Source organism: Mirounga leonina, unplaced genomic scaffold (genome assembly GCF_011800145.1).
Source record: "Mirounga leonina isolate KUSES-001 unplaced genomic scaffold, KU_Mleo_1.0 Mir_101799, whole genome shotgun sequence".
Lineage (NCBI taxonomy): Eukaryota > Metazoa > Chordata > Mammalia > Carnivora > Phocidae > Mirounga > Mirounga leonina.
Genome location: NW_023270210.1, coordinates 1,290,349 through 1,315,680, shown reverse-complemented (window position 1 = coordinate 1,315,680; position 25,332 = coordinate 1,290,349). Strand labels below are relative to the sequence as shown.

Sequence of the window (25,332 nt, the reverse complement as noted above, 5' to 3'; positions counted from 1 at the left end):
ATCTGCCAGGATAGGGAAACCCAGGGTCAGGGGCCCCGAGGCTCCGGGGGGTGGGGTGGGCAGATTAGACTCACAGAACCCTCCTCACCGGTTGAGTTCTCGAAGCAGGAGGGACATAGCACTGCCAGAAGCGTCCACCACCTCCTGCAGCACCATGATGTCGCAGCGAGCCAGGATCTGCAGGACCGCAGAAGGGCTGGCCCCACTCAGTGCCAGCGACCCCAGGAGGAAGGTGGGGTCCCTGGGGAACTAGCACTGGTGTGGCCAAGAGTGATATGGCTCTCTGGCTGAGGCCCACAGAGAGCACTGGGACCAGCAAGGACTTGGGAGAAGACCGAGTGCCGCCCCAAGCACACTGCGTCCATGTTACAGAGGAGGAGACTGAGGCCAATGACAGGGAAGGAATGTGCTCCCCATCGCCACACCCACGCCTCTTGATGTCCCCTCTTCTCTGGGAAATGCCCCTGGCCAAGCAGGGCAGGGGGATTTGGGTCGTGGGCACAGCTTTCCCTCAGTGATGAACCTACCCGAACGAAGGTGTCCATCACATGCTCTCTGGCCACCTTGGAAAGCGTCAGCCGCTGGGCATTGAAGGCACAGATGCGAAAGGCCTCAGCCCCACCAGGCAGGAGAAGCAGGAGCACGGCTGGGCAGTGCATGGCTCTGTGGGGGTTGCTGGGACCCTCTGGAGGAATCCAGGCCGTCCTGGGGTGCGGTCCCAGCTAGGCTCAGTTCTGCTTCTGGAAGGACATGGCAGCGTGGGACAGAGGAAGTGATGTTCATCCTGCTGCCCAGCACCAGCCTCCCAGAATGGCCAGCATCGCAGATTGCCTGCCTTTCTCCCTGTGGACAACTTCCAACATCAGCACATAGGGCTAGACTTTCATTCTTTTTTCCTCTGAATGATTTTAAGTGGGGCGCCTGGGTGGCACAGTCGGTTGGACGTCTGACTCTTGATTTTGCCTCAGGTCACGATCCCGGAGTCCTGGGATCAAGCCCCCGCATCAGTGGGCTCCCTGCTCAGTGGGGAGTCTGCTGCTTCCTCTCCCTCTGCCTCCTCCCCCTTGTTCATGCTCTCTCTCTCTCTCTCTCTCAAATAAATAAATAAAATCTTTTAAAAAAAGATTTTATTGGGGCGCCTGGGTGGCTCTGTCATTAAGCGTCTGCCTTCGGCTCAGGTCATGATCCCGGGGTCCTGGAATCGAGCCCCACATGGGGCTCCCTGCTCAGAGGGAAGCCTGCTTCTCCCTCTCCCACTCCCCCTGCTTATGTTCCCTCTCTCGCTGTGTCTCTCTCTGTCAAATAAATAAAATCTTAAAAAAATAAATAAATAAAAAATAAATTTAAAAAGATTTTATTTTTAAGTAATCTCTACATCCAACCTGGGGCTTGAACACACAACCCTGAGGTCAAGAGTCTCGTGCTCCACTGACTGAGCCAACCAAGTGCCCCTTGACTTCATTCTTTTTAATTGTGGTAAAATACACATAGCATAGAATTTACCATCTTAACCATTTTTTTTAACCATCTTAACCATTTTATTTTATTTTATTTTATTTTATTTTAAAGATTTTATTTATTTGACAGAGAGAGACACAGCGAGAGAGGGAACACAAGCAGGGGGAGCGGGAGAGGGAGAAGCAGGCTTCCCGCGGAGCGGGGAGCCCAATGCGGGGCTCGATCCCAGGACCCCGGGATCATGACCTGAGCCAAAGGCAGACGCTTAACGACTGAGCCACCAGGTGCCCCTTAACCATTTTAAAGTATACAGCTCAGTAGCATTAAGCACATTCACACTGTTGTGCAACCATCACCACCATCCATCGCCAGAATTTTCCCAACTTCCCAAACTGAAACTCTGTCCCCATTAACACTCGTTCCCTATCCCCCTCCCCCCAGCCCCTGGCGCCCACTGTCCTACTTTCTGTCTCTATGAATCTGACTACTCTCGGCACCTCATAGGAGAGAAATCATACAGTATCTGTCTATTTGTGACTGGCTGATTTCACTCAGCATAATGTCCTCAAACTTTATCTATGTTGTAGCATATGTCAGAATTTCTGTCGTTTTTAAGGCCAAATAGTATTCAACTGTGTGGATAAACCACACGGATTTCAACTGTATGGATAAAATATTCGACTGTATGGATGAACCTGGGTTTACTTTTTTACATTCCCACCAACAGGTCACAAGAGTTCGACCTCACAACTAATTCCAACTTTTCACCACCATTAGCAACAGGAGGATCACCTTCAACATCTCTCTCTGCTTGTGAGATGCTGTCTTTAAGACAAACGCATTTTGCTCCCTCTTTCTCTTGGTTTATCTTTGTTTCAGATGCACCCAAACTTTGTCCTGTTATTTGGGTTCAGCCCCTTGCTTGCTCCCTATCTGTGTCATTCTCATTTAAGCAATGTAAGTCCCTCTACTTCTGTCTGCCTGCTTTTCTCTGTCACCTTTGTAACCAAACTCAAGGGGTTCCCCACTTGAGGTGCACCAAATTGAACACAACCCAAGGAAGTGTTGAAAGCAAAGAGGTTTTTAGTTCTTGTTATAAGTAAGGAGACAGGGAGATGACTCTCAAAGCACTCTCTCCCCATGAGGTTAATAACAGGAAGCTTTTATCCAGTGTATTAGGGGGTCGGGGCAGGGAGCTTACACAGGCAGTTTGGGTTCAATTGTGCATGCCTAGCATGTCAACATGTTAGTGCATACAACGTATGTTGAAAAAGGGGTGGACAGGGGCGCCTGGGTGGCTCAGTCGGTTAAGCGGCTGCCTTCGGCTCAGGTCCTGATCGAGCCCCACGTCGGGCTCCCTGCTCAGTGGAGAGCCTGCTTCTCCCTCTCCCTCTGCCTGCCTCTCTGGCTACTTGTGCTCTCTCTCTCTGTGTCAAATAAATAAATAAAATCTTTAAAAAAAAATTTTTTTTTTAATTTTAAAAAAAGGGTGGAAAACTCTGCTTATAGGAGAAGATTTTAGTATTATAATGAGCTAAAGGTAGTTACTTTAGGACAACGGGGTGGGGGGGTTCCATGCTCAGCTCCAATCCAGCTCAAACTGGCTCACATAAGCAGCTATCAGGCAAGACACAGCTAGCAAGGGGCTATCAGGTGAAACACCTAGTTAGTTGGGTGTCTCCTTGGCTGGAACTGTTGGTTCTGCAAAATAAGCCATATTCCTTCTCTGCTTTTGTCCCTTCCTCCCTCCCTTCTACTGATAGCTCTCGGCCCTCTTATTTTTTTTTAAGATTTTATTTATTTGGGGGGGGGGAGAGAGAGAGCGAGAATGAGCAGAAGGGAGAGGGAGAGAGAGAATCTGGAGCAGACTCCACACTGAGCACAGAGCCCCACACGGAGCTCCATTTCACGACCCTGCGATCACCACCTGAGCCGAAACCGAGGACACTTAACCGACAGAGCCACCCAGGTGCCCCTTTCAGCCCTCTTAAGCCCTCTTATTTGAGTAATTTCCCACTGCATCCCAGGTAACATTTTGTCACCTCCCTCTCTGCCTTCCTCTGTCTTTCTCGCCCTATCTTCTCTGTTTTCCCCTCTTTGTCATCTAGTCTCTGCATCTCTTTCATACTCCTGGCTGGGCTGAATGCCTGTCTCTCCCTGGCCACCTGCTCTGTCACTCAGGCTGGCTTGGGTGCCCTGCCCTGGTTACTATTCTGGGATGTATGTGGACACTTGAGCAGCCCAGGGCTGTCAAGGGAAGGCTCGGAGGCTCTGGGGTCAGGGGCCCGCAGAAGGGCCAAGGTCAAGAAGAACCACAGTGACTGTTCCTGGCCTCAGCCCAAAGCCTAGCCCAGGCTCCCAAGGCCAACCCTTGGCCCCAGGGGTTCCCTTCCCCTCTCACCCCTGTCCTCAGGCCGGCGGGGGGGGGGGGTAACTTTCTCCCTCCCTCTGCTCAGAGGGCTCCCATACCTACTCAGACCCTCAGACCAGCTCGTATCCACGCCTGCTGGAGCTGTAAGCGGATCGCAACACCTCTACGGAATCGCAGCGGCCGTCTGGGTAGGAACCGTAGGGGAGAAAAGAGGAAGAGGCTGTCTTCCCGACCCACCCGTCCGGCCGGGCCGGTCGCCCCACCCTTCCTGGCGCTGAGGCTCTGCCCCCCAGGGCCGAGCGCTGGACTCCACCTTCCCGGACCCACGTGGAAGCAGGCGCCGGCGGAGGCCTGGAGCTGGGGGCAGATGACAGACCTGTGAGTCACGGAGAGTAATCGAGCCTCAGCATTCCCATAATGAGTAGGTGTCTGTGCCAAGGGTGCGCGGGGAGGAGGAGCGGGCGCGCAAATGCAAAGCCGGAGCTGTGCTCTCCCAGGCCCAGCCCTCAGTCCCCGACACGGGCTGCCTCTAGGCATCATCTGGTACGGAAGACACAAGAGCCCGAGCTTGTGCCCGTGGCAGGGGAGCCCTGCGGGAGCCTGGGGGCTCCCCCGAGGACAAGAGCCTCCTCTCCATGTCCTCAGGCCAGCTGCCAGTGTGGCTGCACACTCCTGCGCCCTCTGGAGACCCCAAGTGAGCCAGCCAGGCGCCCCTATTTATTATTTTTGAAGCACAATTGTATCGATTAAAAAAAAAAATTGTTTCTAGGGTCGCCTGGCTGGCTCAGTCAGTAGGGCATGCGACCCTTGAATTCTGCATTCTGAGTTCAAGCCCCACGTTGGGCGTAGAGATTACTTAAATAAAAAAGAAGGAGGAGGAGGAGGAGAAGGATAAGAAGAAAAATAAACAGACTGCTTAACCGATACAAGGCTTTCTTCTGCGGTGATAACATGTTTCAGGGAAATAGAGGTGGTGGTTGAGAACACTGGAAATGTACTAAATGACGGAAAATACTATATTATACATAGTATCTTTTTATTATTTGGCATATGTTGCTACATATACATTACATCACACATTACATGTTACATATATATACACATATTGTACATATCTGTAATATTGTAACTGTAAAATTGTGTGCTGAAATTATGTAACAATTACATAATGTAACATATAACAGGTTATATACGTAAAATATGGTATAGAATATAAAATGCTACAAAATATTACAAAACGGCTAATTCCGTTTTACGAATTTTGCCTCAATAAAAAGCAAAGGGGAAAAAAAACTAAATAAAAGTGCCCCGGGGGCGCCTGGGTGGCTCAGTCGTTAAGCGTCTGCCTTCGGCTCAGGTCATGATCCCAGGGTCCTGGGATCGAGCCCCACATCGGGCTCCCTGCTCGGCGGGAGGCCTGCTTCTCCTTCTCCCGCTCCCCCCGCTTGTGTTCCCTCTCTCGCTGTCTCTCTCTCTGTCAAATAAATAAATAAATCTTTAAAAAAATAAATAAATAAAAAATAAAAAATAAAAGTGCCCCGTCAGCTCCAACCTTTAGTGGTGTCAGGTAATTGTTCTGCCTAGCCCAAGTTACCTATAGAGACTTTTCTGGGGACGAATTAAGGAGATACAAAGGACGCGTAGCCGCCAGCGGCCGGGAACCTGCTTCTGCGCGGGAGCGAGGCGGGACCGGCGGGGCGGGGCCGCCCGGCCCAAGGGCCCGCCCCTGCTGCCGTCAAGCGGCCTGAGAGCATTTTGCGACAGGCCGCTGGGAGCCGGCCGCCGTCGCTGGCTCGGTTTCCGGCGGGGGCCCGGGGCCCCTGGCTGCCACCGCCGGCCTCTCCCGCTTCTCACTGCGAACCCCGACTCCTGACCTCGGTGGCGGCTCGTCTGTGGCGAGAGAGCGGGGGCCGGCCCGGCTCTGGCCTGACCTGCGAGGTGACCTTGGTCGAGTCCCCTGTCGAGCGGAGCCCGTCTGTGGCGCGGGCCTGCCGGGGACCCAGTTCTCCAGCGGTTGAGGACACAAACCTAGAGCGGCCCCACAGGCTGCCCCGTGGCAGGGGAAGCGCCGGGCTGCCTGGGGGGAGCGGGGGAGCTCGGTCTGGGCGGCGGAGATGCCCCTGCGTGTGAAATGGCCGTTCCCCGCCGTGCCGCCGTTCACCTGGACTCTGGCCAGCAGCGTCGTCATGGGCCTCGTGGGCACCTACAGCTGCTTCTGGACCAGTGAGTGGGCCCGAAGCCGAGGCAGAGTCGGCCACGGCTCTCCACGCCCAGCCGGAGTTGGGATTTGGGGTTGTGGGCGTGGGTAGGGGCTAGTTTGGCTGGGGGGAGCCCTGGGACCCAGGGAGAATGAGGCCAAGACCTCTCCCCACAGTCCGTCTCTCGCCCCAGAGTACATGAACCACCTCACCGTCCACAACAAGGAGGTGCTGTACGAGCTCATCGAGAACCGAGGCCCAGCCACGCCCCTCATCACTGTCTCCAATCACCAGTCCTGCATGGATGACCCTCATCTCTGGGGTACCTGGCACCAGGGTTATGGGCACAGGGAGGCATGGAGAGAAGCCGGGAGGGGGCCAGACAGAAGTAGAACAAACTGACTTCTCACTGGGCTCTCTACAAATCCCTGGCACTTCTGTTTCTGGGGTGTCCTGCCCCAAGGATTAAAATAGGATTTGTGGCCCCTTCAGTATCCTCTCAGAAAATAACTTGGCAAGGGCCTCAGAAATTTGGAGGGACCGAGGGGGTGAGGAAACAGCTGCAGGGCAAAGTCTGATTGATGGCTGCTTTACTTTGATGCATCAGGCCTGTGGAACCCTCCATTCTCTAAACTGTTGAAGGTCCCACAGAGTACTGAAACAGATCCGAGAATCATAGGGTATCTGGTCAAGGAAGGTCTGGGCTAGAGGCTGGGAGACGTGTGTCCTGGTTCCAGGTTTGCCCCAGGCTGAGTTTGTACCCTTTAACCAGCCTCATTTGGGAGCCCACTTCACCACCTAGAAGTTCCTGCTCTGCTGACTTCACAGGGAGTGGCTTGGCTCCAGTAACCCAGATGGCGGGGTAGAGGGGTGCCCAGGGCTTTTATTGACGAATTCAGGAGGTTAGACTGTGGTAGAGCTCATGGGAAGCCAGTTGGTCAGATCGGAGCCTTTCAGAGCCCACCCTGGCCACTGGGCAGAGAAGGGCCTGTAGAGTGCCACAGGCAGATACCAGGAGGCCAGGAAGGAGCTTTCAGAGCCATTTGGTAACCTGGACTGGGTTGGGGGCAGTAACAGTGGAGGGAGAGGTGTAGAAGGATAGGCAGTGGCAAAAGATATCAGGGAGGTAGGCAGGCCAGATGTGGGGACCAATAAGATATGGGTGGGGATGGGAGAGAGGGAGAAGCCAGGGACCACATGGGGTCCAGCCGAAGGGACTGGAAGATGCTCCTTTCAGCCATAGGGAAATGGTAGTGCTGCTGCCCCCGCTCCTCATTCTCGGAAACTGGGTGACAGAAAAAGATGCTCCCTAGGGACCAGGCAAGCTGGGGCATGAAGCGTTTCCTTCTCTAGGGATCCTGAAACTCCGCCACATCTGGAACCTGAAGTTGATGCGTTGGTGAGGAGGAATGGGCCCCTCGCAGTGGGCCTGGCAGGCCTCACCCGTCTCTGCCCAGATTTGCCCTCCTCCTGCTCTGCCCAGGAGGCGGCGTCCAGCAGTACAGGCAGGGCACGGGGTGGGGTTCCACAGGCCCTCCTGTGCCTCCTTTCCACATTGCCGACAATGTCAGGCATCCTGTTGCGGGGAGGGCAGGGAATTAGGGTGCAGGGGAGGCAGGGATGATTGCATCTGTCCCTACTTCAGGACCCCTGCGGCTGCAGACATCTGCTTCACCAAAGAGCTGCACTCCCGCTTTTTCAGCTTGGGCAAGTGTGTGCCCGTGTGCCGAGGTGAGCTGATCCTCCAAGAAGGGGCTCGTGGGCGAGTGAACGCAGGGAGGCACTTCTGTGGCCTTCTCTGGTTTTCTTCGGAGCGGGGACTGGTGGCTAGTGCTTCTGGCTGAGCAGTACTGGGAGTGGAGAGACCAGGTGGGACATGGAGCCTGGGCACAAAGGGAGCCAGGGGCCACTGCCCCACCGGTGTGTGTCCCAGTTGCATGGCATGGCGGCTGGGGGAGTGAGGGCCTCGTGGAGAGCACTCAGTTCCTGGGACTGCCTGAAGGCTGTGTGAACCTGGGACTTTTGCATTAGAAGTCAAGGAGGCATTGGTGACTCACTGATGGCAGTGTGGTGTCATTGGTCTGTGGTGGTGGTGGCATGTGCTGGAAGCTGCAGAGTTTGGGAAAACAGGCTTGTGGGGTGAGGGTGTGACACTGGGTGACTACTCAGCACCTCTCGAGAGCCTCAGGAGGTAGGGACCATTTTGATCCCCATTCTCCAGATAAAGGGGATTGGAGGAACTAAGCCACTGGTCCGAGGTCATGGGGTGAGAGGTGGCAAAGCCAGGATTTGAATCCAGGTTGCTCTTTCCTCTGGGGAAGTACAATATTTTCTAGGCGGAGTACGAAAGGAAAGGCATTCGAGACACAGGAACCACATGCCAGGCACTGAAGAGGTAAGCGATAAAGGTAGACGATGTAGGTTGCAGGCCAAATGTGAAGGTTCTCGAATAATCATGGTAAGAACTGTGGACTGTGTTCCCTCATCAGGGCAGTGATGTGCTTCCGTCTGTGGTTCAGAGAGAGAGAGCTTCCTGGCTGCAGCATGGCTGGTGGATGGGAGCAGAGCCCAGTGGAGGCAGGGAGCCCAGTTAGGGGCTGTCTCAGTAATTCTGGCAGCAGAGGATTGTAGCTGGGCCTCTGGAGGCCGCTGTGGGGAGCTGGAGAAGGGGCCTGCTCTGCAGGCAGAGTTGACAGGACTTGTTGATAGATTGGGTGTGGGAAAGGGTAAGGAAAAGATAGCTTGAAGATGACACTAGGTGACATCTGATGACACTGAGCCACTGTGAGGATGAGATGAAGGGAAAGCAGTGTGGGGGTTGGGAGGGGAGGTGAATTCTGTTTTGCACATGTTTCATCTAACAGCCTGTCACCTGAGGAGGGGAGCAGTCCCAGAGGCAGTGGGATGTGCAGTTCTGGAACTCAAAAGAGCAGTCAGGAATATATTAGGGACTCAACCACTAACAAAGTCACAGAAGTAGAAGTAAGATTGCAGAGAGGGAGAGTGGATGGAGAGCAGGAGCCAGGACAGCACCTCAGGGCGGAAACAGAGACGCAGGCCACCAAGGCAGCAGGAAGCAACGGCCAGAGAGGAAGGAAGCAAAGCAGGGCCCCTTGGCGCCGGAGAAGCCATTTCTGTGCAGTGGCAGCCGCAGGAGGTGTCAGGGGCAGGAGGGAGTGGAGATAGCAGGGATGTCCACTCCTCCCAGAAGTTCAGCTGTGAGGAGGAAGAGAGAGGAGGAGGTAACCAAAGGCTGTCAGAGGTCAAGGGAGAGGTTCTTATTCTACTTGGTCAAAGTAAAACATGATGAAGTGTAATAAAGTAACCTCAAAAAATGGAGGGCTTTTAATGAAAAGCTGCAGTGCCTACCCCTCCAGATCCTCAGATCTCCTCCTTGGAGACAACAGCCTTGAACGCTTTCACTTCTTGCTGCATTTGAAGGCTATTTCATTTCTCTAAAACATAAGCAGAAGCTACAAGTGTTGTGGCTAGTGACTATGGCAGTGTTTATCGCACCCCACTCTGAGAGATGGGGACTCTGCTCAGGTTCCTGAGTCTCAGTTCCTCCCTTCTGCAACCTCACACAGAGGCCTTCCATGTCCACTTCTTTTTTTTTTTTTAAGTTTTTAAAATTTATTTTATTTTTTTTAAAGATTTTATTTATTTATTTGAGAGAGAGGATGAGAGGAGAGAGAGAGCACATGAGAGGGGGGAGGGTCAGAGGGAGAAGCAGGCTCCCTGCTGAGCAGGGAGCCCGATGCGGGACTCGATCCCGGGACTCCAGGATCATGACCTGAGCCGAAGGCAGTCGCTTAACCGACTGAGCCACCCAGGCGCCCCTAAAATTTATTTTTAAAGTTTATTTATTTTTTTAGCGGGGTGTCGAACTCATGACCCCGAGATCGAGTCACATGTTCCTCCGACTGAGCCACCCTCCGTGTCAACTTCTTGTCTTGTTCTTCTTTTTGATCTGCATCTAAGTTTTACTGTACAGTTAAAAACAGAAAACAAGGGACGCCTGGGTGGCTCAGTTAGTTAGGCGTCTGCCTTTGGCTCAGGTCATGATCCCGGGGTCCTGGGATCTAGTCCTGCATCGGGCTCCTTGCTCGGTGGGGAGCCTGCTTCTCCCTCTGCCTGCCGCTCCCCCTGCTTGTGTTCCCTCTCTGACAAATAAATAAAATCTTTAAAAAACAAAAACAAGGGCGCCTGGGTGGCTCAGTTGGTTGAGCGATTGCCTTTGGCTCAGGTCATGATCCTGGAGTCCCTGGGTCGAGCCCTGTATCGGGCTCCCTGCTCGGCGGGGAGTCTCCTTCTCCCTCTGACCCTCCCCCCTCTCATGTGCTCTCTCTCATTCTCTCTCTCTCAAATAAATGGATAAAATCTTTAAAAAAACAAAACAAAACAAAATCTTAATTCTAAGCACCTTCAGTGAGAGAAAGTGGGCAGGGGAAAGCTATTTATCAACATACATGACGTGCAGCAAAGATATAACAACGTGTTAAAGGAAGTATCTGACATACTTGGCTTCTATGTTCCAAAATATTCCATTTCCCCCCCCAAGGGTAGGCCTTACGATATGACATGAAGTATCAAAGTGATCTTGTACAAGCTATACAAATGAGTAGAAATACCATTTGCAAAAGCTAAATATTCATGTGTTGTTCCAAAATCATGGTAGTAGTATTTTTTCCCTTTGTTTTTTTTAAGATTTTATTTATTTATTTGACAGAGAGAGACACAGTGAGAGCGGGAACACGAGCAGGGGGAGCGGGAGAGGGAGAAGCAGGCTTCCAGCCCAGCAGGGAGCCCGACGCGGGGCTTGATCCCAGGACCCTGGGATCATGACCCGAGCCGAAGGCAGACGCTCAATGACTTAGCCACCCAGGCGTCCCACTTTTTTTTTTTTTATTAAAGTACAGTTGGCACACGAAGTTGCATTGGTTTCAGGTGCACAACATAGTGATTGACAGCTCTGTACGTTATGCTGTCGCTGTACAGCACTGTAGTCCCTATGCTGTACCTTCCATCCATGTGACGTATTCATTCCATAACTGGGAGCCTGTATGTCCCGCTCTCCTTCACCCATTTTGCCCATCCCCAAACCCCTGCTGCTCTGGCAACCATCAATTTGTTCTCTGTATTTGTGGGTCTATTTCTGTTACTTGTTTTGATTTTGATATTCCACATATAAGTGAAATCATATGGTATTTGTTTTTCTCTGATTTATTTCACTTAGCATAATACCCTGTAGGTCCATCCATGTTGCTGCAGATGGCAAGATCTCCTTCTTTTTTCACTTTTTTTAAGGTGGAGAGGGCCAGAGGGAGAGAGAGAATCTCTTGGAGCTCTCTGCTCAGTGGGGAGTCTGCTTCTCTCTCTGCCCCTCTCCCTGCTTGTGCTCCCTCTCTCTCTCTCTCAAATAAAATTTATTTTATTTATTTGTGAGAGAGAGAGCATGCGCGCACAAGTGGGGGAGCAGCAGATAGAGGAAGCAGGCTCTCTGCTGAGCAGGGAGCCCCATGTGGAACTTGATCCCAGGACCCTGGGATCGTGACCTGAGCCGAAGGCAGACGCTTAACGACTGAACCACCCAGATACCCCTTATTTATTTATTTATTTATTTATTTATTTATTTATTTATTTATTTATTTATTAAAGATTTTATTTATTTATCTGAGAATGAGAGAATACGAGAAGAGAGAGGGGCAGAAGCAGAAGCAGTCTCCCTGCTGAGCAGGGAGCCCGATGGGGGACTCGATCCTGGGACCCTAGGATCATGACCTGAACCGAAGGCAGTCGCTTAACCAACTGAGCCACCCAGGCGCCCCTATTAATTAATTAATTAATTAATTAATTAATTAATTAATTTACTTTTTACGTAGGCTCCGTGCTTGGACTCAAAACCTGAGATCAAGAGTTTCATGCTCTACTGACTGAGTCAGCCGGGCGCCCCTAAGATCACATCCTTTTTTTTTTTTTTTTTAAAGATTTTATTTATTTATTTGACAGAGAGAGACACAGCAAGAGAGGGAACACAAGCAGGGGGAGTGGGAGAGGGATAAGCAGGCTCCCCGCAGAGCAGGGAGCCTGATGTGGGACTCGATCCCAGGACCCTGGGATCATGACCTGAGCCGAAGGCAGTCGCTCAACTGACTGAGCCACCCAGGCGCCCAAGATCTCATCCTTTTTAATAGCTGAGTAATTTTCTGTGTGTGTATGTGTGTATACACCACATCTTTATTCATTCATCTATTGATGGACACATGGCTTGGTTCCTTATCTTGGCTATTGTAAAGCTGCAATAAACATACGGGTGCATATATCTTTTTTTTTTTTTTAAAAAGAACTTATTTGAGAGAGAGAACAAGCAGGGGCGTAGGCAGAGGGAGAGGGAGAAGCAGACTTCCCACTGAGCATGGAACCTGATGTGGGGCTCAATCCCAGGACCCCAAGATTATGACCTGAGCTGAAGGCAGATGCTGAACTAACTGAGCCACCCAGACACCCCTGCATATATCTTTTTGAATTAGTGTTTTTGTTTTCTTTGGGTAAATACCCAGTCATGGAATTATTGGATCATATGCTATTTTTATTTTTAATTTTTTGAGCAACCTCCATACTATTTTCCACATCGGCTACACTAGTTTACATTCCCACCAACAGTGTACAAGCGTTCCTTTTTCTCCACATGCTTGCTAACATTTGTTATTTCCTGTCTTTTTGATACTAGCCATTCTGAGAGGTGGGAGGTGATATCTCATGGTGGTTTTGATTTGCATTTCCCTGATGGTGAGTGATGTTGAGCATCTTTTCATGTGTCTATTAGCCATCTATATGTCTTCTTTGGAGAAAGTCTGTTTAGGTTTTTTAATTGGATTATTTGGGCTTTTGGTGTTGAGTTGTGTAAGTTCTTTATATAGTTTGGATATTTGGATATCAACCCTTGATTGGAAATATCATTTGCAAATATCTTCTCCCATTCAGTAGGTTGCCTGTTTGTTTTGTTGATGTTTTCCTTTGCTGTGCTGTGCAAAAAGCTTTTTATTTTGATGAGTCCCAATATTTATTTTTGCTTTTGTTTCCTTTGCCTGAGGAGACATATCTAGAAAAATGTTGCTAAGGCCAATGTCAAAGAGATTACTGCCTGGGGCGCCTGGGTGGCTCAGTTGGTTAAGCGACTGCCTTCGGCTCAGGTCATGATCCTGGAGTCACAGGATCGAGTCCCGCATCGGGCTCCCTGCTGAGCAGGGAGTCTGCTTCTCCCTCTGACCCTTCCCCCTCTCATGCTCTATCTCATTCTCTCTCTCAAATAAATAAATAAAATCTAAAAAAAAAAAAAAAAAAAAAGGAGATTACTGCCTATGTTTTCTTCTAGGAGTTTTATGGTTTCAGGCCTCACATTTAGGTCTTTCATCCATTTTGAGTTTGTTTTTGTGATGGTGATAGAAAGTGGTCCAGTTTCATTCTTTTGCATGTGGCTATCCAGGTTTCCCAGCACTGTTTGTTGAAGAGACGGTCTTTTCCCCATTGAATATTCTTGCCTTCTTTGTTGTAGATTAACTGATCATGGAAGTGTGGATTGATTTCTGGGTTCTCTATCCTGTTCCATTGATCCATGTGTCTTTTTGTGCCAGTACCATACTGCTCTGATTACTACAGCTTTGCAGTATCTCTTGAAATTTGGGATTGTGATACCTCCAGCTTTGTTCTTCCTTTTCAAGATTACTTTGGCTGTTTGGTGTCTTTTGTGGTTTCATACAAATTTTAGGATTATTTGCTCTAGTTCTGTGAAAAATGCCGTTGGTAGTTTGATAGGGATTGCATTGAATCTGTAGATTGCTTTGGGTCATGTGCATGTTTTAACAATATTCTTCCAGTCCATGAGCATGGAATATCTCTCCATTTGTTTGTGTTATCATCAATTTCTCTCATCAGTGTTTTATAGTTTTCAGAGTGCAGGTCTTCCACCTCCTTGGTTAAGTTTATTCCTAGGTGTTTTGTTCTTTTTGGTGCAATTGTAAATGGAAATTGTTTTCTTAATTTCTCTTTTTGCTGTTTTGTTATTAGTGTATAGAAATGCAACAGATTCTATGTTAATTTTTTATTTTATTTTTTTAAAGATTTTATTTATTTGACAGAGAGAGACACAGTGAGAGAGGGAACACAAGCAGGGGGAGTGGGAGAGGGAGAAGCAGGCTTCCCGCTGAGCAAGGAGCCCAGTGCGGGGCTTGATCCCAGGACCCCGAGACCATGACCTGAGCTGAAGGCAGATGCTTATTGACTGAGCCACCCAGGCGCCCCTATATGTTAATTTTTTTAAAGATTTTATTTATTTATTTGAGAGAGAAGGAGAGAGAGCACGAGAAAGTGGTGAGCAGAGCCAGGGGTCTGCGAGGGTACATACTGCAGGTGTCCGTGGCTCAGTGGATGAGGCTAGAGGGGAGGGGCAGAGGCAGAGGGAGGGGGAGAAGCAGACTCCTCACTGAGCAGGGAGCCTGATGTGGGGCTCGATCCCAGGACCCTGAGATCATGACCTGAGCTGAAGGCAGATGCTTAACCAACTGAGCCACTCAGGCACCCCATCTGTATGTTAATTTTGTATCCTGCAATGTTATTGAATTCATTTATTACTTCTAATAGCTTTTTGGTGGAGTCTTCAGAGTTTTCCATGTGTAGTATCATGTCATCTGCAAATAGAGACAGCTTAACTCCTGCCTCACCAACATGGATACCTCTTATTTCTTTTTCTTTTTTTTAAGATTTTATTTATTTATTTGAAAGAGAGAGGGAAAGCACAGAGGGAGAGTGAGAGGGAGAAGCAGACTCCCCGCTGAGCAGAGAGCCTGACGTGGGGCTTGATCCCAGGACCCTGAGATCATGACCTGAGCCAAAGGCAGATGCTTAACCAACTGAGCCACCCAGGCCCCCCTCTTATTTCTTTTTCTTCTCTGATTGCTGTGGCTAGGATTTCCAGTACGATGTTGAATAAAAATGGCAAGAGTGGACCGTTGTTCCTAATCTTGTTCATCTTGTTCCTAATCTTAGAGGAAAATCTCTCAGTTTTTCACCTTTGAGCATGATGTTAGCTGTGGTTTGTCATATATGGCCTTTATTATGTTGAGTTATGTTCTCTCTAAACCCATTTTGTTGGGAGTTTTTATCATGAACAGTTGTTGAATTTTGTCAAATGCTTTTTCTGCATCTATTGAGATGATTGTATGATTGTTATCCTTCATTTTGTTAATGGGGTCTATAGCATTGATTGATTTGTAGGTATTGAACCATCCTTGCATCCCTTGAATAAATCCCACTCAATTGTGGTGAATGATCCTTTTAACGTGTTGTTGAATTCAGTTTGGTAATATTTTGTTGAGGGTTTTTACATCTGTGTTCATTGGGGATATTGGTCTTGTTCTCTTTTTTGTAATGTCTTTGACTTTTGGTATCAGGGTAATGATGGCCTCATAGAATATATTTGGAAGCTTTCCTTCCTCTTCTATTTTTTGGAATAGTTTGAGAAGAATAAGTATTAACTCTTCTTTAAATGTTTGACAGAATTCACCTGTGAATCCGTCTGGTCCTGGACTTTTGTTTGTTGGGAGTTTTTTGATTACCGATTCAAATAATCATTTACTAGTAGCCTATTCAGCTTTTCTATTTCTTCCTGATTCTGTTTTGAACATGTATCTATTTCTTTTAGGTTGTCCAGTTTGTTGTTGTATACTTTTTCATGGTACTCTTTTATAATCCTTTGTGTATCTGTGGTATCAGTTCTTTCTCCTCTTTCATTTCTGATTTTATTTGGGTCCTCTCTTTTTCTTGATGAGCTTAGCTACAGGTTTATCAATTTTGTTTATCTTTTCAAAGAACCAGCTCTTGGTTTCATTGATTTTTTAAGTCTATTTCATGTATTTCCACTCTGATCTAATTATTATTTCCTTCTTTCTGCTACCTTCGGGCTTTGTTCTTTTTCTAGTTCTTTTAGGTGTGAGGTTAGATTGTTTATTTGAGATTTTTCATGTTTCTTGAGGTAGGCCTGTATCACTATAAATTTCCTTCTTAGAACTGCTCGGGGCACCTGGGTGGCTCAGTTGGTTAAGTGACTGCCTTCGGCTCAGGTCATGATCCTGGAGTCCCTGGATCGAGTCCCGCATCGGGCTCCCTGCTCAGCAGGGAGCCTGCTTCTCCCTCTGACCCTCCCCCCTCTCATGCTCTCTCTCTCTATCTCATTCTCTCTCTCAAATAAATAAATAAATAAAATCTTAAAAAAAAAAAAAAGAAAGAAAAGAACTGCTTTTGCTGTGTCCCAAAGAATTAGGAGCATTGTAGTTTAGTGTAATTTTGATTTCAAGTTGGATGGCTCAGTTGCACTAGCAGGATTTAGCAGAGCTGGAGACAACCCCTCTGAAGCCCCCCTCCTACCGGGTAATGCTATCCCAGGTAGGGAAGCCCCCGCTCTCATGATACCCTGAGAAACTCTGGTGACTGCTGCTTGCTCCCTTAACTGCAGCCCCTGAGGGAGCTGCTGGGCCAGGGCCCCATTGGGTTGGCTTGGGTTGAGACTCCTGGATGCCTCACTAGCACCTTCTAAACACTCGGCCTTGCAGAGAACAGGTTAAAAGTCCATTTCTTGGTGCACTGACCTGAGATAGTCCCAGTGTCTTTCTCCTCCTCTTTATGATAGGTCTCCCCTACTTGATAAGTCTGTCTGTCACAGTCCGCCATGTGGACAAGGTTGAGGAGATTCTTACTGCATGTAGTCACAGATTGTCTCCACAGGACTCCCAGTTGAAAGCCAGCACATAGCATTAGGCATCTGTATCTGTGTTGTTGCTAAGTGCCAGGCCACCTGGGTCCAGTGTCATGGCCTCCAGGTGTCTCCAAGGTGAGTGTTAGCCTTGGGGGCAATTCATTCCCCCTTTTTTCAGCCTAGCAAGTTTGAGTTTTTCCCAACTCTCAGTGACACCATGTATTGCATCAAATGTTCTCCCTTTCCCAAGAGGCTTAGGTAATGAGAGTCTAGTTTCAGGGGGAGCCCCGTGAGGGGCGAAGCGGTCAGCAGGAGGGAGGGATGGTGGAGGCTGAGGGCTCAGGCAGGGCCGGGAGGCCTGTGAGGAATGGCTGTGGGGACTGGCCTGTCTGAGACCTCAGGAAAGGGCTGCTGTCGAGGATCTGGGGCCCAGGTGCGGGCTGGAAATCATGAAAGATGTGGTTTGCTCCAGGCAGTGCCCTCTGGGCCAGGGGCAGCAGATGGTAGGCTCGCCCCAGGGGCGGTGCGTCTGCATCCCAAGGAGAAAGAAGGCTCCAAGAGCCGAAGAGGAAGGGAGGGCAAGGAAAGTGGTGAGCAGAGCCAGGGGTCTGCGAGGGTGCGTACGGCCGGTGTCCGTGGCTCAGCAGGTGAGGTGGTGGTGGGACCGACAGGCAGAAGGTGGGGCTGGAGGCTGGTGGAGGAATTGCCAGTTCAGAATTTTAGTTCGAGACACGTGGAGACAATGATGCCGCCTTGCACGTGACGGGTACTTGGAGGTTTAGAGGTTATTATTGAACAAAGCATGTCGAGGGCCACAGTACAGCCAGAGTCCCCAGAGACAGTGATTGGAGGATGTCCATGTGGCCGGTGCAGTGGGGGATGAGGTTGTCCTTGAGCTGTTGCAAGCAGGGAGCCCTGGGAGAACGGGGACTGATGGTGCAGGCCTTTTCTCGGCAGGAGATGGCGTCTACCAGAAGGGAATGGACTTCATTTTGGAAAAGCTCAACCACGGGGACTGGGTGCACATCTTCCCAGAAGGTCAGTGGAGTTGGCAGGGTTGCACACCCCCCCCAGCTCCCGAGCCTTACCTCTGTCCTCTCTCTCAACAGGGAAAGTGAACATGAGCTCTGAGTTCCTACGCTTTAAGTGGGGTAGGCACTGCTGCCTGGCTGGCTGGGATGGGTGTGCCGGTGGTAGCAGGATGGAGGCAGGCGCCGACCAAGGGCTTGCCTTGCGGAGCTGGACCGGGGCAGTTGGTTTTAATTGGAAGCGGGCAGGGCTGGCTTTGCTATAGGCTGGCACTGGAGCTCTGCTCGTGCCAACATTTCCGCCTCTCCCTGGGCAGGAATCGGACGCCTCATTGCCGAGTGTCATCTCAACCCCGTCATTCTGCCACTGTGGCATGTCGGTGAGCATCCTTCTTGGGCCAAGTCTGCAGCCTGGGGATGGGGGCAGGGCGGGGGGGGGGCTTCCCTAGGTTTGGGAGGGTTTCCACTGGGTGGCAGGGAGAGGGCAGCTGGGGTGGCGGGGGCTGGGGCTTCATCTTTTCCCAGGCTGCCCTGCTCCACCCCATGCCTGCTTCCTGGCCTCTGTCCATTGTGCTGCAGGAATGAATGATGTCCTTCCTAACAGCCCGCCCTACTTCCCCCGCTTTGGACAGGTGGGTAGGAGCTGCTGACCCTCCTCTGTCTGTCTTGTCTGCCATCTGCCTCGTGTCCCCCACTCAGCACTACTGAGGCCAGATTCAGGAGGAGCTGAGCTTGAAGCTGCAACAGGGGGACTGAGTGGAACAGAGAGAGGGACTTCCTGGCACCAAGGCCGGTAGAAGGAGAGCAAAAGAAATCAGGCTGGGTGGGGGTGAGCCGTGGGGTTTGAGCAGAACAGAACATCTAGAGCATGGACTGCAGGACTTGAATGTCACTGAGCCTGACCACCTCGTTTTAAAGAGGGAGCGTGGCCATGAGGGAGCACGCAGCAAATTAGGGGCAGGACTTGGCTTCTGGCTCTCTGGGGTGGTTGGACCATGGCTGTGGGCCCTCTCCCTGTTTCTGTCACCGGATGGTGGCTGGTCTCCCTACAGAAAATCACCGTGCTGATCGGGAAGCCCTTCAGTGCTCTGCCTGTGCTCGAACGGCTCCGGGCGGAGAACAAGTCGGCTGTGAGTTGTCTTTCTCCCCCACGCCACTCTTTTCCCCCCTTCCCTGGGCTACCCTGTAGCTGTCTTAGCCATTTCCGGCACCCTCAGCCTCCCAGGGCCCCTGGGCCAAGCTCCCCAAGGGCTGCAGGCCAGCCCCAGTCCTTCCCCTCAGGTGGAGATGCGCAAAGCTCTGACTGACTTCATTCAGGAAGAATTTCAGCGCCTGAAGATCCAGGCGGAGCAGCTCCACCACCACCTGCAGCCTGGGAGATAGGCGTCACCCCACCCAGATCCTGCCCTCGCTTCCTCTTGGAAGGGGGCAGCTGGCCGCCAGGCCCAGGAAAGAGGCAGCTCTAACCCAAGCCCCAGGCGCCTGCTCTCAGTGCTGCCCTTGGGTTCTTGCCCGGCACAGCTGAACTGGGGGACGGACTGATGTTTTGAGGTCAGATACATTTTTTTAGACAGATTTGTGCATAACCCCTAATGGGTATCCTGTCCTAGTTGGTGAGCATTCCCTCTGCTCTGAGCTTCTTCAGTTGAAGGAAGGGTTTCAGCTGCTCCTCCCACTTGGCCACGAAAGGACGAAGAAATTTTGGCAGGGGCCTCCTTCTTTTCTTGCCTTCAGGTATTCTCTTCCAGGGCTGGCATCAGGATGGAGGGTACTTGAAGGGGGGCAGGTGGCCAGGCCAGAACTTTGGGTAGGGGTCTGTGAGGCCCTTGGCCTGGCATTCACCCACCTGCTCCAACCTGGGAGCTGCTCACCACCTCCTCAGGGATGGCCATCAGCCACCTCTTCCTTCTGCCCACACTTCCCACAGGCCTGGGGTCCTCAGGCAGGGCCCAACCCTGGGCTGCAAGCAGAAGAGCAGCCTTTTGCCACAAGTGGAACCCAGCTGAACGGAGCCTGCAGCAAGGGCCCGAGACCCTGTCACTTGCCCACGGGCCGGGGCTCACCAACTGCTCTGTCTTTTCCACCTCCCTGGCATCACTTGAGTCCCATGGGGCCTGGGTTTTCATGTTTTGTAACCAGTAAAGCATTTGTGTTGTGTTTGACTTCTGGCTTCCTCATAGGGGTAGGGATGGGAGGTGGCTGCTGGACAGGAAGGCTGGGCCCTTAGAGCAGATGGGCGTCAAGCTCTCACTCAAAACTTCAGTCATTCTCGGGGCGCCTGGGTGGCTTAGTTGGTTAAGTGTCCAACTCTTTTTTTTTTTTTTAAGATTTATTTATTTGACAGAGAGAGAGAGCAAGAGAGCACACAAGCAGGGGGAGCAGCAGGGGGAGAGAGAGAAGCAGACTCTCCGCTGAGCAGGGAGCTGAGATCATGATCTGAGCCAAAGGCAGATGCTTCACTGACTGAGCCACCCAGGCGCCCCTAAGTGTCCAACTCTTGATCTCAGTTCAGGTCTTAATCTCAGGGCTGTGAGTTCAAGCCCTGTGTTGGGCTCCATGCTGGGCTTGGAGCCTACTTAAAAAACAAAACAAAACAAACCTTCAGTCATTATCTGTAATCCCCATAACAAAGCAGCAAAAGTAGGGATTAATCTTATTTCGCAAAGGAGGCAGAGTGAGGCTAATGCACTTGCTTCAAAACTCAAATCTAGTAAGGTAGGGAGAAGCAAATAGCAATTCAATCCTCCCCAGGCTGGTTCCCGGGAGGGACAAGGTCTCTAAAGGGCCCCCAGCAAGCCACCATGAGCAACAAGCGCTGTGATGCCAGGTGAGAGGGGGGACACCTTGATTGAGCTTCAGACCCTCGGTAGGAGCAGAGGCTGGGGTGGTGGTGCTCCTGGTAGAAGCAAAAGCAAATCCTGTAGAGAAAAGTGAGCTCGGCTTAGGTCTCCAGCCCATCCATAAGTTAAGATCAACCCAAAACACTTCACAAAGATCGCCAAACATAAGGAAATGAAGCATCAACAGAAACAACAGGCTGAAACCTGTAGGAACTTCTGAAATTGACAGGGTCAGACAGATCATGGAGAATAACAGAAATGTGGAAAGAAAGGATGGAACCACAAGAGTGAGCCAGCGGGAATAGAAGATTCAAAGATGATCAGGACTGTAACTGTGTGAATCTGTAATTATTTCCAAATACAAGGTTTTTAAAAATAACCAGAAGGGGAGGGGCGCCTGGGTGGCACAGTCATTAAGCATCTGCCTTCGGCTCAGGTCATGGTCTCAGGGTCCTGGGATCGAGCCCCGCATCGGGCTCCCTGCTCAGCGGGGAGCCTGCTTCTCCCTCTCCCACTGTTCCTGCTTGTGTCCCCTCTCTTGCTCTCTCTCTGTCAAATAAATAAATAAAATCTTTAAAAAAAAAAAAAACCAAAAGGGGAAAAAAATCATTCGGGCAGGGGGGACACAGACTGTTGGCCAATTTGCATTTGCGGGTCCAAATATAATATCACTTTTCCCACATATATCCATTTGAACAAACAACTACAGATATTTACTGTATAGATGCTGCAATTTGATTTTTTCATATAGACAATTTTTTTTAGAGTGGTTTTATTTATTTATTAAAGATTTTATTTATTTATTTGACAGAGAGACAGCGAGAGAGGGAACACAAGCAGGGGGAGTGGGAGAGGTAGAAGCAGGCCTCCCGCCGAGCAGGGAGCCCAATGCGGGGCTCTGTCCCAGGACCCTGGGATCATGACCTGAGCCGAAGGCAGACACTTAACGACTGAGCCACCCAGGCGCCCCTAGAGTGGTTTTATGTTCACAGCAAAATTTAGCTTGTCCTGGGATTGTGAAATCTACTAATACCATTCACCATATTAACTGTATAAAGGAGAAAACCCATATGGCTATTTCAATAGATACAGAAGATGCACTTGATAACATATTTGTAATTTTAAAAGTTTTTAGCAAACTATCAATAGGAGGGAACCTTTTAAAAATGATTTATTTATTTGAGAGAGATAGGAGGAGAGGGAGAGGGAGAGAGAGACTCTTAAGCAGGCTCTACACCCAGCACGGAGCCTGATGCGGGGTTCCATCTCACAACCCTATGATCATGACCTGAGCCAAAATCCAGAGGTGGTTGCTTAACCGAATGAGCCACCCAAGTGCCCCAAAGGGAACTTTCTTAATCTGAAAGAGTCTGTCTACAAAAAAAACAAAAAACCTTTCTTAATCTGATGGAAACTATCTATAAAAAGAGCTAGAGTAAAAATTATTTTTGATGTTGAAATTTTAGAAACATTCTCTTCAAAATTTGGAACAAAATGAGGATGCCAATTTTCAACAGTGTACTAGTGGTAAGACAAGGAAAGGAAATCAAAAGGATAATGATTGTAAAGAAAGAAAGAAAACATTATTTGCTGATTATAGGATTGTCTACATAGAAAACCCAAAAGAATTTACAATTTTTTTGAAATAAGGACTTAGAAAGTTTCCCACCTATAAAATCAATATATGCAAGTACCAATTGTATTTCTATACACACACCAGCAACAAAGAATTATAAAATACCATTTTTTAAAGATTTTTAAAAATTATTTTTTAAGATTATTTATTTATTTGACAGAGACACAGCGAGACAGGGAACACAAGCAGGGGGAGAGGGAGAGGGAGAAGCAGGCTTCCGCTGTGCAGGGAGTCCGATGTGGGGCTGGATCCCAGGACCCCAGGATCATGACCTGAGCCGAAGGCAGACGCTTAACGACTGAGCCACCCAGGTGCCCCGAAATATTTATTTTTTATTTGACAGAGAGAGAGCACAAGCAGGGGGAGCGGCAGGCAGGAGAGGGAGAAGCAGGTTCCCCGCGGAGCAGGGAGCCCGATGCAGGGCTCGATCCCAGGACCCTGGAATCATGACCTCAGCCGAAGGCAGAACCACCCAGGCGCCCGGTAAATCTTTTTTTAAGATTTTATTTTTTTAATGTAATCTCTACCCCCAATGTGGGGCTTGAGGTCACGACCCCAAGATCAAGAATCGCATGCTCTACTGACTGAGCCAGCCAGGCGCCTCCCCCCATATGAGGAAAATATATTTTTTTAATTTAATTTTAGTTTATTTTTAGAGAGAGAGAAAGCATGCAAGGGGGAAGGGGCTGAGGGAGAGGGAGAGAGAGAGAATCCCAAGCAGGCTCCTCGCTGAGTGTGGAGCCCGACTTGGGGCTCAATCTCATGACCCTGAGATCATGACCTGAGCCAAAATCAAGAGTCGAATGCTTAACCGACTGAGCCACCCAGGCACCCCATATGAGGAAAATCTTAACACTTTGTTGAAAGACATTAAAGAAGACCTAAGTTAATAAAGATCCCATGCTCATGAACAGGAAGACTTGATAATAGTAAAGATGTCCGTTCTCCAGAATTGATCTATTAAATATATAGATTCGGGGCGCCTGGGTGGCTCAGTTGGTTAAGTGTCTGCCTTCGGCTCAGGTCATGATCCCAGGGTCCTGGGATTGAGCCCATGTCAGGCTCCACACTCTCCCTCTTCCTCTGCTCCTCCCCCCACTCGTGCTCTCTTACTCGCTCTCAAATAACTAAATAAAATCTTAAAATATAAATATATAGACTAAATTCCAATCAAAAGCTAATCAGAGTCCAAGCAGATATTTGTACACCAGTGTTAAAAGCAGCATTAATCACAATAGCCAAAAGGTGGAAACAACTAAAGTGTCCATGGACAGATGAATGGATAAACAAAATGTGGCCACACACAGTGGAGTAGTATTCAGCTACAAAAAGGAAAGAAATTTTTTTTTTTTTTAAGATTTTATTTATTGGGCGCCTGGGTGGCTCAGTTGGTTAAGCGACTGCCTTCGGCTCAGGTCATGATCCTGGAGTCCCTGGATCGAGTCCCGCATCGGGCTCCCTGCTCAGCGGGGAGTCTGCTTCTCCCTCTGACCCTCCTCCCTCTCATGTGCTCTCTCATTCTCTCTCAAATAAATAAATCTTTAAAAAAAAAGATTTTATTTATTTATTTGACAGAGAGACAGTGAGAGAGGGAACACAAGCAGGGGGGAGTGGGAGAGGGAGAAGCAGGCTTCCTGCTGAGCAGGGAGCCTGATGCGGGGCTTGATCCCAGGGCCTGGAGATCATGACCTGAGCCGAAGGCAGACGCTTAACGACTGAGCCACCCAGGCACCCCTCTTTCTCTCTCTCTCTTTTTTAAGATTTTATTTATTTATTTGAGAGAGAGAGAATGAGAGACAGACAGCATGAGAGGGAGGAGGGTCAGAGGGAGAAGCCAACTCCCTGCAGGGAGCCCGATGTGGGACTCCATCCTGGGACTCCAGGATCATGACCTGAGTCGAAGGCAGTCGCTTATCCAACTGAGCCACCCAGGCACCCCTCTTTTTCTCTTTCTTAAAAAGGCACCAGCCAGGGTACCTGAGTGGCGCAGTCGGTTGAGCGTCAGACTCTTGGTTTTGGCTCCCATCCTGATCTCAGGGGCCTGAGATCGAGCCCCACGTCAGGCTCTGTGCTCAGCGCAGAGTCTGCTTGAAGCTCTTCTCTCTCTCTCCTTCTGCCCCTCTGCCCCCTGCCCCATGCTCTCTCAAATAAATACATCTTTAAAAAATAAAAATAAATACAAAGGCACCTGTCATTGGATTAGGGCTTGCTCTCTCGAATCCAGCATGACCTCATCTTAACTAATTACATTTGCCAAGACCCTATTTCCAAATAAGGTCACATTCTGAGGTTTCAGGTGGGCATGAATTTTCTGGGACATTATTCAACCCAGTACATGTACCCTAGGACCTAGCAATTCCCCAGCTAGGTATATGCCCATTGAAAAGCACATATATATGCACACAAGACGTATACACAATTGTTGGCAGCACTGTTAGCCCTACTGACCAAAGTGGGAAACCACTCAAATGTCCCTCACCGGCGGAGGAGCTCAGTGGCTGGCAGAATATTTATCTAGGGGAATGCCAAGCAGCAATATTGCTATTAAGCGATGACTGGCATTAACCACCCATTCTTGAGCAAAGAATCTAGACGCAAAATCTAATACTGAATAATTCCATGTATAGAAAGTCCCCAGATAGACACAACAAAGCCATCATATTTAGAGATGCATGCTTAACTGCTGCTATGGTCTGAATGTTTGTGTCCACCCCCACCCCCACCAAATTCATGTGTTGAAACCTAATGCCCTAATGGTATTAAGAGGTGGGGCCTGTGGGAGGTGCTTAAATCTTGAGGGTGGAGCCCTCATCATTGGGATTAGTGCTTCCTGACAGGCCCCTGAGAGCTCCCCTGCCCCTTCCACCAAGTGAGGGTACAATGCAAGATCTGCAGCCTGGAAGGGGGTCCTCACCCACCCTGCCAGCACCCTGATCTCGGACTTACAGCCTCAAGCGCTGTGAGCAATAAATTTCTTTTTTTTCCCCTCTTTTTTCTTTTTACTATTATGTTTTAAATTTCTGCTGTTGATAAGCCACGCAGTCTGTGGTA

The 25,332-nt window shown here is 49.6% G+C and overlaps 2 protein-coding genes across 14 annotated transcripts in view; one reads left to right on the top strand and one right to left on the bottom strand.

The window, feature by feature from the left end:
* The window catches only part of DNASE1L1 (deoxyribonuclease 1 like 1), a 6,291-nt gene extending 2,192 nt beyond the window's left edge, over window positions 1-4,099 (bottom strand). The window contains exons 1-3 of the mRNA XM_035011045.1: window positions 3,928-4,099; window positions 528-740; window positions 89-177 (exon numbers count right to left, since the gene is read on the bottom strand). Coding sequence (XP_034866936.1) covers window positions 89-177; window positions 528-659 — 221 coding nt within the window. The 5' untranslated portion in view covers window positions 660-740; window positions 3,928-4,099. The remainder of the gene's footprint in view (window positions 1-88; window positions 178-527; window positions 741-3,927) is intronic.
* Window positions 4,100-5,378: 1,279 nt separating this feature from the next.
* TAZ (tafazzin) lies at window positions 5,379-20,082 on the top strand. Of its 13 annotated transcripts, none has more exons than XM_035011015.1 (10): window positions 5,393-6,052; window positions 6,221-6,349; window positions 7,381-7,426; window positions 7,673-7,758; window positions 17,735-17,815; window positions 17,887-17,928; window positions 18,123-18,185; window positions 18,858-18,935; window positions 19,416-19,539; window positions 19,733-19,959. In XM_035011015.1, exons 1-10 carry the CDS (start codon window positions 5,944-5,946, stop codon window positions 19,809-19,811), a joined length of 837 nt encoding a protein of 278 aa, XP_034866906.1. In that variant the 5' UTR covers window positions 5,393-5,943; the 3' UTR covers window positions 19,812-19,959. The 13 variants fall into 13 exon arrangements, with proteins under 13 accessions (XP_034866854.1, XP_034866836.1, XP_034866846.1 ...); XM_035011033.1 differs by lacking the exon at window positions 19,733-19,959 and adding an exon at window positions 18,331-18,437 and having other exon boundaries at window positions 5,396-6,052; window positions 19,416-19,705; XM_035011005.1 differs by lacking the exons at window positions 19,416-19,539; window positions 19,733-19,959 and adding exons at window positions 18,331-18,437; window positions 19,087-19,221 and having other exon boundaries at window positions 5,398-6,052.
* The last annotated feature ends 5,250 nt before the right edge of the window (window positions 20,083-25,332 follow it).

What these genes read in the sequence shown, in the direction of transcription:
- TAZ (XM_035010945.1), top strand. Translation starts at nt 5,961, where the DNA reads ATGGCCGTTCCCCGCCGTGCCGCCGTTCACCTGGACTCTGGCCAGCAG. An exon ending in GGATGACCCTCATCTCTGGG is followed by an intron (nt 6,350 to 7,380) that starts GTACCTGGCACC and finishes TTCCTTCTCTAG; the next exon opens with GGATCCTGAAACTCCGCCAC. An exon ending in GGTGCACATCTTCCCAGAAG is followed by an intron (nt 17,816 to 17,886) that starts GTCAGTGGAGTT and finishes CTCTCTCAACAG; the next exon opens with GGAAAGTGAACATGAGCTCT.